Raw genomic sequence first — 12,668 nt, forward strand, 5'->3', positions numbered from 1 at the left:
AAGAGGTGGCATTGTGTCCCTGAGCTACAGAAGTGAGAAATAAATTAGCCAAGGTGCACGCTGTAGATTGCTATCCAGCAGCTGGTGCTGGATGTCAGATGAAAACAGGGTTGATTGAGCTTGGCTGTGATACTCCTCTGCAGTTGAATAGCTGATTGACACATGAATAATGACCATTTGAGAATGATACCAGAATGTGCCTCTCAGAGTCAGTGCCTACAGGAGAGGTGCGGAATACCAAGGGACAGAAAACACTAGTGGGAGTTATGTACAGACCATCAAACAGTAGTAGTAAGGTTGGGGACAGCATCAAACAAGAAATTAGGGAGGCATGCAATAAAGGTACATCAGTTATCATGGGCGACTTTAATCTACATATTGATTGGGCTAGCCAAACTGGTAGCAATGCGGTGGAGGAAGATTTCCTGGAGTGTATTAGGGATGGTTTTCTTGACCAATATGTCGAGGAACCAACCAGGGAGCTGGCCATCCTAGACTGGGTGATGTGTAATGAGAAGGGACTAATTAGCAATCTTGTTGTGCGAGACCCCTTGGGGAAGAGTGACATAACATCGTAGAATTCTTTATTAGGATGGAGAGTGACACAGTTAATTCAGAAACCAGGGTCCTGAACTTAAGGAAAGGTAACTTCGATGGTTTGAGGCGTGAATTAGCTAGAATTGACTGGAAAATGATACTTAAAGGGTTGACGGTGGATAGGCAATGGCAAACATTTAAAGATCACATGGATGAACTTCAGCAATTGTACATCCCTGTCTGGAGTAAAAATAAAACAGGGAAGGTGGCTCAACCGTGGCTAAAAAGGGAAATTAAGGATAGTGTTAAATCCAAGGAAGAGGCATATAAATTGGTGAGAAAAAGCAGCAAACCTGAGGACTGGGAGAAATTTAGAATTCAGCAGAGGAGGACAAAGGGTTTAATAAAGAGGGGGAAAATAGAGTACGAGAAGAAGCTTGCCGGGAACATAAAAACTGACTGCAAAAGCTTCTATAGATATGTAAAGAGAAAAAGATTAGTGAAGACAAACGTAGGTCCCTTGCAGTCAGATTCAGGTGAATTTATAATGGGAAACAAAGAAATGGCAGACCAATTGAAAAAAGACTTTGGTTCTGTCTTCACGAAGGAAGACACAAATAACCTTCCAGAAGTACGAGGGGACCGAGGGTCTAGTGAGAAGGAGAAACTGAAGGATATCCATATTAGGTGGGACATTGTGTTAGGGAAATTGATGGGATTGAAGGCCGATAAATCCCCGGGACCCGATAGTCTGCATCCCAGAGTACTTAAGGAAGTGGCCCTAGAAATAGTGGATGCATTGGTGATCATTTTCCAACAGTCTATCGACTCGGAATTAGTTCCTAAGGACTGGAGGGTAGCTAATGTAACACCACTTTATAAAAAGGAAGGGAGAGAGAAAGTGGGTAATTATAGACCGGTTAGCCTGACATCAGTAGTGGGGAAAATGTTGGAATCAATTATTAAGGATGAAATAGCAGCGCATTTGGAAAGCAGTGACAGGATCAGTCCAAGTCAGCATGGATTTATGAAGGGGAAATCATGCTTGACAAATCTTCTGGAATTTTTTGAGGATGTAACTGGTAGAATGGACAAGGGACAACCAGTGGATGTGATGTATTTGGACTTTCAAAAGGCTTTTGACAAGGTCCCACACAAGAGATTGGTGTGCAAAATCAAAGCACATGGCATTGGGGGTAATATACTGACATGGATAGAGAACTGGTTGGCAGACAGGAAGCAGAGAGTCGGGCTAAATGGATCCTTTTCAGAATGGCAGGCAGTGACTAGTGGAGTGCCGCAGGGCTCAGTGCTGGGATCCCAGCTCTTTACAATATAAATCAATGATTTGGATGAAGGAATTGAGTGTAATATCTCCAAGTTTGCAGATGACACTAAACTGGGTGGCTTGGACAGGTTAGGTGAGTGGACAAATGCATGGCAGATGCAGTTTAATGTGGATAAATGTGAGGTTATCCAATTTGGGGGCAAAAACGTGAAGACAGAATATTATCTGAATGATAGGAAAAGATTAGGAAAAGGGGGGTGTCATGGTTCATCAGTCATTGAAAGTTGGCATACAGGTACAGCAGGTGGTAAAGAAGGCAAATGGTATGTTGCCCTTCATAGCTAGGGGATTTGAGTATAGGAGCAGGGATGTCTTACTGCAGTTGTACAGGGCCTTGGTGAGGCCTCACCTGGAATATTGTGTTCAGTTTTGGTCTCCTAATCTGAGGAAGGACATTACTGCTATTGAGAGAGTGCAGCGAAGATTCACCAGACTGATTCCTGGGATGGCAGGACTGACATATGAGGAGAGACTGGATCAACTGGGCCTTTATACTTTGGAGTTTAGAAGGATGAGAGGGGATCTCATAGAAACACACAAAATTCTGACGGGACAGGTTAGATGCGGGTAGATTGTTCCCGATGTTGGGAAAGTCCAGAACCAGGGGATACAGTCTTAGGATAGGGGAAGGTTATTTAGGACTGAGATGAGGAGAAACTTCTTCACTCAGAGAGTTGTTAACCTGTGGAATTCCCTGCCGCAGAGAGTTGTTGATGCCAGTTCATTGGATATATTCAAGAGGGAGTTAGATATGGCCCCTATAGCTAAGGGGAACAAGAGGTATGGAGAGAACGCAGGAAAGGGGTACTGAGGGACTGATCAGCCATCATCTTATTGAATGGTGGTGCAGGCTCGAAGGGCCGAATGTCCTACTCCTGCACCTATTTTCTATGTTTCTATGAAAGTGGTATGTGCTATCTAGCATGTTAAGCTACCAGCCATATACCATATATATTACTAGTTTTCACATAAGATTAAGTGCCTTTGGAAGATTGTATCTTAAACAAGGAGAAAAAGCTGTCCAAAGCTGTTCCAACCCACAGCAATGGTCCTCTCCGAGATGATTTGCACAGCAATCTCCCCATCCATTCTCTCGCCTGAAACACAATCAATTTTTTTTATAGGATGGAATCTAGTAATATATTGGCAAAAAAATCCATTTAAAATGCCAGTGTTTTGGCTCCCCTGATGGCCTTGGGGCCATGGAGTAAAAGTTAAATAGCGTGGTTCTAAATTAAATAGACAAGAACATCCCTGGATTAACGTGCTACTCTGTGTTGAGTTTGCTGATCTCCGCTATGGCCATGGTATAGGAATGTGGAAAAACAATTGTTTTGCTGCTCCTGATCAGCGACCAACAACTACTACTGGAAAGTGCGTAAGTGCGAACATCAGGTCAGGATAGCATTGGACTCGGCTGTGGTGCCTTGCCCCTCATTTCACGGAATAGCCTGCTAACACTCATTGTCCAGGCACACACGTGTTGAACATCCCCTTGAATCAGATATTAGAGAGTGGAGAGAGGTGAAGGAATTGTACCCTGGCAAGAATCAGCATCTTCAGGAGACAAGGGAGGGAAAATTGGAAAATCAAAAGCTGGTTCTCAGCACACACATTTATTTCAACCTCTGAAGCCAATAAAGGTTATTTGTCTTGTGGTAAGTATGTGAAATGCACAAATAATCTGCTTTATGGGCCCTGCCCAAAGCCAACGTGTATTAGTCTAAGGAGCTATAGTCATTTATCAGTACTTTAGTCATATTTAAATTTAGATGTGCCACACTTATAGTGTATCAACAATGCTTTTCTCAACTTGGGAAAAATTGCCTCAGGGAGTGCTTAAGAATAATGGAAAGTGTCATTTCCTCCCTAAATTTCATATTTAAAAGAAATCATCAGAAAATTCAATTACTAGTCAATGCGCTCAGCCTGGGCAGCAGGTGACCTCAGTGACCCTGAGCTAGTGAGGAGAAAATCACCATGGTTCCTATCCCAGCTCCCGATAATAGTAAACACGGACCTGATTTAATTGATGGGCATCCAGACCTCCTGCCCAAAGGAGGCAGAAGGCTGTTTAAATATGCAAATCGGGGTCCTATTCTATGATTGTAGGAACCCGATTCCAATTTTTTGGAGAAATATGCAGATCATTCAAAGTGCAGTTTTCCAGGTGTTGAGGGGCCTCACCAGTTGTACTTAAAGGGACCACTAGTGGCCACTCCAAAATGATATGATTTTATTTTTTTTCTCAGCTTTTTTCCCCACAAGGGGCCTGTTCTTGTTTCTCCACATCCCCCACACCCTGTCCCCGGATCTGCTCCCCCTACTCCCACCACAGCAGGCCCTAACTGCCAACAGGCACCGTAGAGAAGTCAGCACCAAACCGACGAGCTGTAGTGAAGCAACATTTGGCACCTGCAGCTCCCCGGTAAAGTATAAATAAAGCCTTAATCTGAAAATGGTTTAGGCCTCTCAACTGTGGCCTTGGACAGGTTCCAACAGAGCATCGCCGATACTGTGCCAATTTTCGACCAGAACCAAAAGTCCCCTCAGTGTGAAATGCAGTTTTTTCTCATGGGTCTAAATTTTTAGATTTAATTCCAGCAAACAGATATGTTGATTGCCAGTATGGCCTTATCTGCCTGATTTTTTTCTATAATTTATAATTATAATTGGAAAAGGTTAGGACTGATCTCATCCATGAGGTGCTTCACAGCAGTATTAACATAGAAACAGAGAAATTCGGTGCAGGAGCAGGCCATTCGGCCCTTCGAGCCTGCACCGCCATTCAATAAGATCATGGCTGATCATTCAACCTCAGTACCCCTTTCCTGCTTTCTCTCCATACTCCTTGATCCCTTTGGCCGTAAGGGCCATATCTAACTCTCTTTTGAATATATCTAAATGAACTGGCCTCAACAATTTTCTGCAGTAGAGAATTCCACAGGTTAACCACTCTCTGAGTGAAGAAGTTTTTCCTCATCTCGGTCCGAAATGGCTTACCCCTTATTCTTAGACTGTGACCTCTGGTTCTGGAACTCCCCAGCAACGGGAATATTTTTCCTGCCTCTAACCTGTCCAATCCCGTCAGAATTTTATTTGTTTCTATGAGATCCCCTCTCATTCTTCTAAATTCCAGTGGATACAAGCCCAGTTGATCCAGTCTCTCCTCATATGTCAGTCCTGCCATCTCGGGAATCAGTCTGGTGAACCTTCGCTGTACTCCCTCAATAGCAAGAACGTCCTTCCTCAGATTAGGAGACCAAAACTGAACACAATATTCCAGGTGAGGCCTCACCAAGGCTCTGTACAACTGCTGTAAGACCTCCCTGCTCCTATACTCAAATCCTCTAGCTGTGAAGGCCAACATGCCATTTGCCTTCTTCACCGCCTGCTGTACCTGCATGCCAACTTTCAATGACTGATGTACCATGACACCCAGGTCTCGTTGCACCTCTCCTTTTCCTAATCTGTCACCATTCAGATAATATTCTGTCTTCCTGTTTTTGCCACCAAAGTGGATAACCTCACATTTATCCACATTATACTGCATCTGGCATGCATTTGCCCACTCACCTATCCTGTCCAAGGCACCCTGTAGCCTCTTAACATCCTCCGCACAGATCACACCGCCACACGGCTTAGTGTCATCTGCATTGGAGATATTACATTGGAGATATTACATTGAATTCCTTCATCTAAATAATTGATGTATATTGTAAATAGCTGGGGTCCCAGCACTGAGCCCTGCAGCACCCCATTGGTCACTGCCTGCCATTCTGAAAAGGACCCATTTATTCCGACTCTCTGCTTCCTGGCTGCCAACCAGTTTTCTATCCACTTCAATACATTACCCCCAATACCATGTGCTTTAATTTTGCACACTAATCTCTTGTGTGGAACCTTGTCAAAAACCTTTTGAAAGTCCAAATACAAAACACCACAATGAGGCAAAAAATTTGACACCGAGCCACATAAGGAGATATTAGGGCAGGTGACCAAAAGCTTGGTCAAAGAGGTAGGTTTTAAGGAGCATCTTAAAGGAGGAATTGAGAGGTCGAGTGGCGGAGAGATTTAGGGAGGGAATTCCAGAGCTTAGGGCCTAGGCAACAGGAGGCATGCCCACCAATGGTTGAGCAATTATAATCAGTGATGCTCAAGCGGCCAGAATAAGAGGAGCGCAGACATCTCGGGGGTCGGGGGGGGGGTGGTGGGGCGGGGGTTGTAGGGCTGGAGGAGATTAAGAGATAGGGAGGGGCAAGGCCATGGAGGGGTTTGAAAACAAGGATGAGAATTTTGAAATTGAGTCGTTGCTTAACCGGCGTTGCTTAACCGGGAGCCAATGTAGGTCAGCGAGCAAAGGGGTGATGGGTGAACAAGACGTGCTTCGAGTTAGGACATGGACAGACGAGTTTTGGATCACCTCTAGTTTACATAGGGAATTGTTCACTTGATATGCATCATATCTAGCAGGAAAAAACATATCTGCTCTTTCCCACACTTGGGTTGGAAAGTAGGGAATTCACTTATTACGTGGAAAACAGAAAAAACTTTTTATACGCAGCGAGCAGTTAGGACCTGGAATTCACTGCCTGAAAGGGTGGTGGAGGCAGACTCAATTGCGGCTTTCAAAAGGGAATTGGATAAGTACCTGAAGAATTTTATTTTTTGCAGTGCTACAGGGCAAAGGTAGGGCAGTGGGACTGGCTGAAGTGCTCGTGCAGAGAGCTGGCACGGGCTTGACAGGCCAAATGGCCTCCTTCCGTGCTGTAACCAGTCTACGATTCTCTATCTACAAGAGGTCAGTATTTCTCTGAACTTTCCTTCTTTGCTCCTCCCAAGCTGGAAATACACCAGCAATTTGTATTTGTTCTCGCTACCTCCTCAGTGTATTGAAATCCAGACTCATTGCACAGTCGACTATTCTAACTCATTATTCCCTAAGATTCCTAAACTGTGGAACCCCTTATCTCCCTCTGTCCTTCCTTTTAAACCCCCAGCTTGCTCGTACTCAGTTACTTTATGATTAAACTTGTCTTCTTTGTCACTGAGATTGAGACCATCTGTCCAGCTGTCTGTCGCATCCTCACCTTCCCCACCAAATCAAACCTCCCCCAGGGTTCCCCCCAACCCAGCACTGCATTGTAAATAATCACTGAGGTGTGTGAACCTCCTCACCTGTATGCAACCTATGTAATTCTCTAGTTTCTCTCTTAACTCCTCTCATGCTCTCACTGATCTCATCTTGTCCTTGAGACTCACCTCCTGCTCCCTTGACCCCATTCCCACTAAAATGCTGACCACCCAATATACCTTCATGGCACCCATGCTAGCTGAAGTGCTTAGGGCTATTTTTCTATGTTAAAGGCACAAGTTGTTTTGCATCTTGATCATATTGTATACTCTGGGCCTTGGTCCTTCACTTCAGTTTCTCAGCAAAAAAAAGGTCAGGTAAACTCCTTTATCAACCATCAGGTGGATTCTTTTTCTGAATCTCCATTGCTACTAGTTGCTTGTTCTTGGCCTTGGCCTAGTGCCCACTGTTTGCCATCTCTGTGACCTTTGGCGCAGGTGTCCATGTTATAGTTAATAGAAAAACATAGCACAGAATGTGCTGTGTATACACTCATACATTATAAAACATTGGTACCTGATGGGACAGATGGAAGAAAAACACTAGGTGGGAGGAAAATTTGGCAATGGCATTCTGAAACAGTGAGAGCATATTCAATAATTAGTCCTCGTTGCTTTCCATGTCGTGAGTTGCTCTTAAATATAAATAGCGTGAACCATCTTCTAATGAAGCACCATTTCAAGTGAAGAACATGGAATTCAACTCCTGCACTTAGGTATAAATGAGATTATTGTGTCTTTTCTTTTTCAAATTTTGGCCCCTACTAAATCTTGCTGGTGATCCACAACCAAAGGGATACCACAGCTGAGTCTGATCCTGTCCTCACCAATATCCATATGTACGTCCCATGATTGGATAGCAATCATGGGCAGGATGCTAGTTGTCATTTCCTCTCTTTAGCCCAGGACCATTGAGGGCATTTGTAGCACCAAAATTGTTGTACCAGCTAAGATGAACTAACTCAGCATAGACCAGGAATTGAACCTGGGCCTTCTTGTCTGTGTAGCTCAGTACTACATTGAAGAATACCTTTAACAACTAAGCCTTTGGGGTGGCTGGTGTTAGTGTCTGAGTGAAGTACTAGTTTAATTGCTTTTTCCTTCATAAAATCTTTGGAAATGATAACTTTGATAAGGTAGTTATTATACTCTTCTCAGCCAGAGAAATCCCCAAACATTTCAGAAAGCATTATAATGATCAAACTGAGCATTTAATATTATTTCTTGCTATCAAATAATCTCTTCCACACCAGAGAAGCAGTATCTGAATATTTCGGAAGGCCACTGTGTATTTCTCCAATCAATGTAAGTGCGTCCTACAAAAGAAACAAATGAAAGAGAGTAAAATTAAGGAAAAATTACAAGTGTTGGAAATCTGAAATAAAAAACAAAATATGTTGGAAATATAATACAGGTCAGTCAGCATATTTAAAAAGAAAAGACATGTTATGGCATTTCAGGTGTGCACCCTTCACTTGAACTGAAGGCTGAGTGAAAAACAGCCATTCTGGTAAGGTTGAAAATTTATTGGCATCGCACCCATTTTACTGGCATAAAATAGGCACCCAAGTGAGCAAAATGGCAGGAGGCGTGCATGCACACATCCTGCACAGGAATGTGCCTTGCCGCCATGTTGGTAAAGGCACCTGCATAGAATTCAGGGCCCATGTTTGAAACAGGCGTGAGGCTGTTTGCAAATGTACATAGGGGAAGCCTAAAGTTTGTTTGAGGCCCCTTCCAAATTTGTTAGCGATTGACTGTAGCATGCACCGTGCAAACAGCAGTCAGTATTCTCAGGTGCTCAGCAGTCAAACTAGCTGCCCTTAAAGGGACCACTAGAGGCTGCCTCCAGAATGTAAGTTTTAATTATTTACTCACCTTACTCTGGAGCTGGGGAAAGCACGGGTGCTCCTATCAGCTCCACATTAAATTAATGGTCCACTGCCGGCCAACACTCGCACCCCTCTGATTGTCTACCCACCCCTGCCCCCCCCCCACCCTCCATACACAACCCCAAACCCCTACTCCCCATTACTGGACTCTGCTTATATAGCCTGGGCTATAGTCCAGGATGCCCAATCTTCATTCTTCCTGGGACCGGCAACATGACTTTGGGTTGTGCCTGACGCCAATAGTAAACAAATATGGCCGGCGGACCAATTTTGTATGGTCCTGTCATCGTCCTCATCAGGCGCGTCCAACATGTGTTCTGCCGTGCTCGCGTCCCAAATCGGACGCAATCTAACTTCTAGGCTTTTTCTCTACATATGCTGATTAACCTGCTGTCTTTTTCCAGCAATTTCTGTTTTTATATGAAAAAGATGAGATTTTGCAAAGTACTGTTTGAAGACCAAGATTTCCTTTCAAATGTTACAATAGCAGGAATTAAAAAATATATTAATCTTCACTATGTCAAATCAAAAGCAGCAGCTCCCCTAATGGGAAGACTGATGTAGTATCAAACCACTGCTGATCAAACTACATCCCTTGGGCCACATGCAGCTTATGAGCCCTGACTGAAGTCTCAGTCAGTATGGCTATGAGAGTATAATCTATGACTACTTGGACACATGGAAATCCTGCCACTCTGTAAAATTGGCATCGCTTGGCCAAGTGCTGCTGGTTAATTATGAGGAACTGGTTGAAATTTTGAGTTCTGGCAAATAATGAATCCATGATTTGCTACTTCATCAGTGCATTGCTGATCATCTCCTGTTAGCGATGTCCCAGGTGGCAGGCTTGAATTACACAATAGCCAAGTATCTCAGGGTGGTTTTTAACCTTAGCAGCTACTGGCTGTGGTGAAGGTGGGATGCAGTTTGAATTGCTATGTGTGCCTCCATTCAGCGATGGCTTCCACCGCAAAGACGTTGCAGGCACTGCTCCGTGGACAAGTGGAGGCAGGAGCGGCTCTGCTGTGGGGCTACTGGTGGATGAGTACCAAGCGCCACTAGTTGCTGCCTGAGCAGCCTGACATCATTCCATTGGTGCTCCAATTCTTCTTCCATAAAGCAAATTTCAATTGTGCCGATTGTGCCCCGCCTGAAATTGACGAGGGTGGGAGCAGTTGACGTGCCAGACCAAATGGCATGAAAACAGGTGGTAAAGTAACTGGCAACAGCAAAATAAAAAGTTCCTTAAAATCAACTGAGAAATAACGTTTCTACAAATCATCAAAATAAAGAGGATATTTTCCACTTTGGCAGACAATCACAGGCTGGGCGTTGGGCGTGTGGTGGTGGGAGGGTCGCATTTTCCCCATGTGGACCTGACATGTGCTGGGAGTGTTGCAGCAGAAGAGCTTTCTTTATATCTAGTGGGCTCTTTAAATTCACTTCTGACTTTCCAGCAGTGCCTAGCAACCCTTGACGCCCATTTTGTTAGGGGGGAACATGACATGGGTGCTTATGAAGCAGAAATAATGGGAAATGTGGCACATGAGGCCACCACATTTTTACTGTCTCATTTCTACAGAACTGCTTAAAACAGACAGGTCCCTGCTACAACCAACAGAAATGCAAAGTTATCAAATTTGCCGATGAAATCAAACCAAGAGGGGCTGTGCAATCTGAGAAGGCAGCTCAGAAATTACTGAATGAGTTGGATAGACTATGTAAATGGGCAGTTGAAATTTAATACAGTCAAATGCAAAGCACTGCACATAGGAAGAAAAAGTAAGTGAGGATGCATACTCCATGATGGTGTTGAAATAGTTAAGGACGAATCTGAAGAGACCTGGGAATTTTAGTAGACTCAATGCTAAATATGTCCAACCAATGCGGAGCAGCAAACAACAAAGCTAATAGACTGTTGAACTACATAGCCAAAACTGTAAAATACAAGTCAGAGGAAGTTGTGGTTAGACTATACCTTAAGTACTGCCTCCAGTTCAGGTCACTTAGATAGAAAGAAATTATTCAAGCACTGGAAGCACTGTAGAGAAGAGCCATAATGCTGTTCGCTGGTGTTAGAGGTCTGAGTTACGAGGGAAGGTTGGAGAAACTTTGGCTTTAAGTGTGGAAAAGTGGTGTCTGACAGGTGATCCTATAGAGGTATGTAAGATTGTTAAGGGAATGGAAAATGTACATCTGATTTATTCATTTAAGTTAAATAGTGAGTTTAGAACGAGGGGACATAGATTCAAATGGGAAGAAAGTAAATTTAGGGTTGATGTAATGACATTTTCCTTTGCACAAAGTGTGATCAATGAAATAGACATACAGGCAGATTAGTGAGTGAGAATACCCTGGAATCTTATAAGAACCAATTGGATACTGAAATAGGGGACTTTAGGATTTTTCTGAGTGGATCAACTAACATGGGTTGAAGAGCCTTCCACTTCCTTAACTATTTTGCAATCCTATGAAATAATGAGGGTGAACAGAGGAGGTTAGATTGGGGCAGGACTTCCACTGTCTTCCCTAGGCCACCCATTTTATGTCACTACACCGGTGACTAGGAGCAGAAAATCTAGGCTCAAGAATCAAACCTGGAATTTTTCTGGTTTGTATAGCTCAGGTACACTCCTGTGATGCATTTACCTACTGAGCTATAGGAGGAGTAAAATAACATAGTTCTTGGAGGACGGAAAACGATGAGGAGTGAGGACATGAAAGAGAAACAAGCCAGAGAATAAGACATTCTGCACACTGCTCGCAGTTATTTAAGCACAAGATACCAGGTGAAAATAAATCTGCATACTTTGGTATAAATGTGTTCCTCTATTTTATCTTGTAGAGAAGCTTCTTCCAATTGGATCTTCTTGATGCGGAGAAAGTTGTGTTCTGCCAGCTCACTGATCTTCTTGAGGCAGGTAGCACATCTGGAGGGTTGATGCATGTTGGTTTCCACTACCTAAGAAGGCAAAGTAATAAAAAAAGGCTAGCAATGGGCATGAAGCCAAAACTTTTCCCCTTCTCTCCTCAAGATGCTGATTCCTGCTGACTTATAGTTCCACAAGCACCACCCAGCACCCCTGCAGTTCCTCACCCAAATGACCATTCTTCAATGTGTGAAGACTTTCACTAAAGTAGTCAACCAGTGGTCTGAGGTCATGAAGCTTCTTTGGGCACTGAAGCCAGGCAGTGGAGGTGGCAGTGACGGCCATAGTGATGTAATACCACATCGTTCTTTCTGGAGGGCCTCCTGGCCCCTGTGGGTAGAGGGCCGCTCTTGCAGTGTTGACCCCCTGCACAAAGCTGGAGTGTAGGGTGTGAAACCCTTGGCACTCCTTCGCTGGCTTGCTGAGCCATTTGTTTTAGTGCTGATGGAGTTTTCCCATTTGCTGAGGTTAGGAAGGTAATTCAGCTTTAGCAGCTGAATATTCAGTTTTGGAACATCTTTTAAATATTGAATATTTCTTAAAGCAGAAAGGGCTGAAAAATGTATTGATTCACTGCATTTTATTTTGTATTGCTTCAGTGTGCATGGTCCCTTTAATTCTCAGACCTCGTCATTGCCCACGATTCCTTGCGAGCTCCACAGCTTTGCTCAGAGAGGCCGTTAACTGCAGTTGCCAGTAACATGGCAACTTTGCTGGCGAACACGAGTTTGTACACTATCATTCAGCCTGATTTCTACATCTATGGGGACGAAAATCAATGCATCTGCACCTCGCTAACGGGTTTGCGCCCCGATCTCCTGCGCCCGG

General features: G+C 43.9%; 1 protein-coding gene across 1 annotated transcript in view; it reads right to left on the reverse strand.

Annotated features, from left to right (window-relative positions):
- Window positions 1–8,193: 8,193 nt before the first annotated feature.
- The window catches only part of LOC139265097 (uncharacterized protein C8orf48-like), a 70,700-nt gene continuing 66,225 nt past the window's right edge, over window positions 8,194–12,668 (reverse strand). Inside the window, exons 5-6 of the mRNA XM_070881992.1 lie at window positions 11,720–11,872; window positions 8,194–8,334 (exon numbers count right to left, since the gene is read on the reverse strand). Coding sequence (XP_070738093.1) covers window positions 8,236–8,334; window positions 11,720–11,872 — 252 coding nt within the window. The 3' untranslated portion in view covers window positions 8,194–8,235. The remainder of the gene's footprint in view (window positions 8,335–11,719; window positions 11,873–12,668) is intronic.

This window comes from Pristiophorus japonicus, chromosome 6 (genome assembly GCF_044704955.1).
Source record: "Pristiophorus japonicus isolate sPriJap1 chromosome 6, sPriJap1.hap1, whole genome shotgun sequence".
Lineage (NCBI taxonomy): Eukaryota > Metazoa > Chordata > Chondrichthyes > Pristiophoridae > Pristiophorus > Pristiophorus japonicus.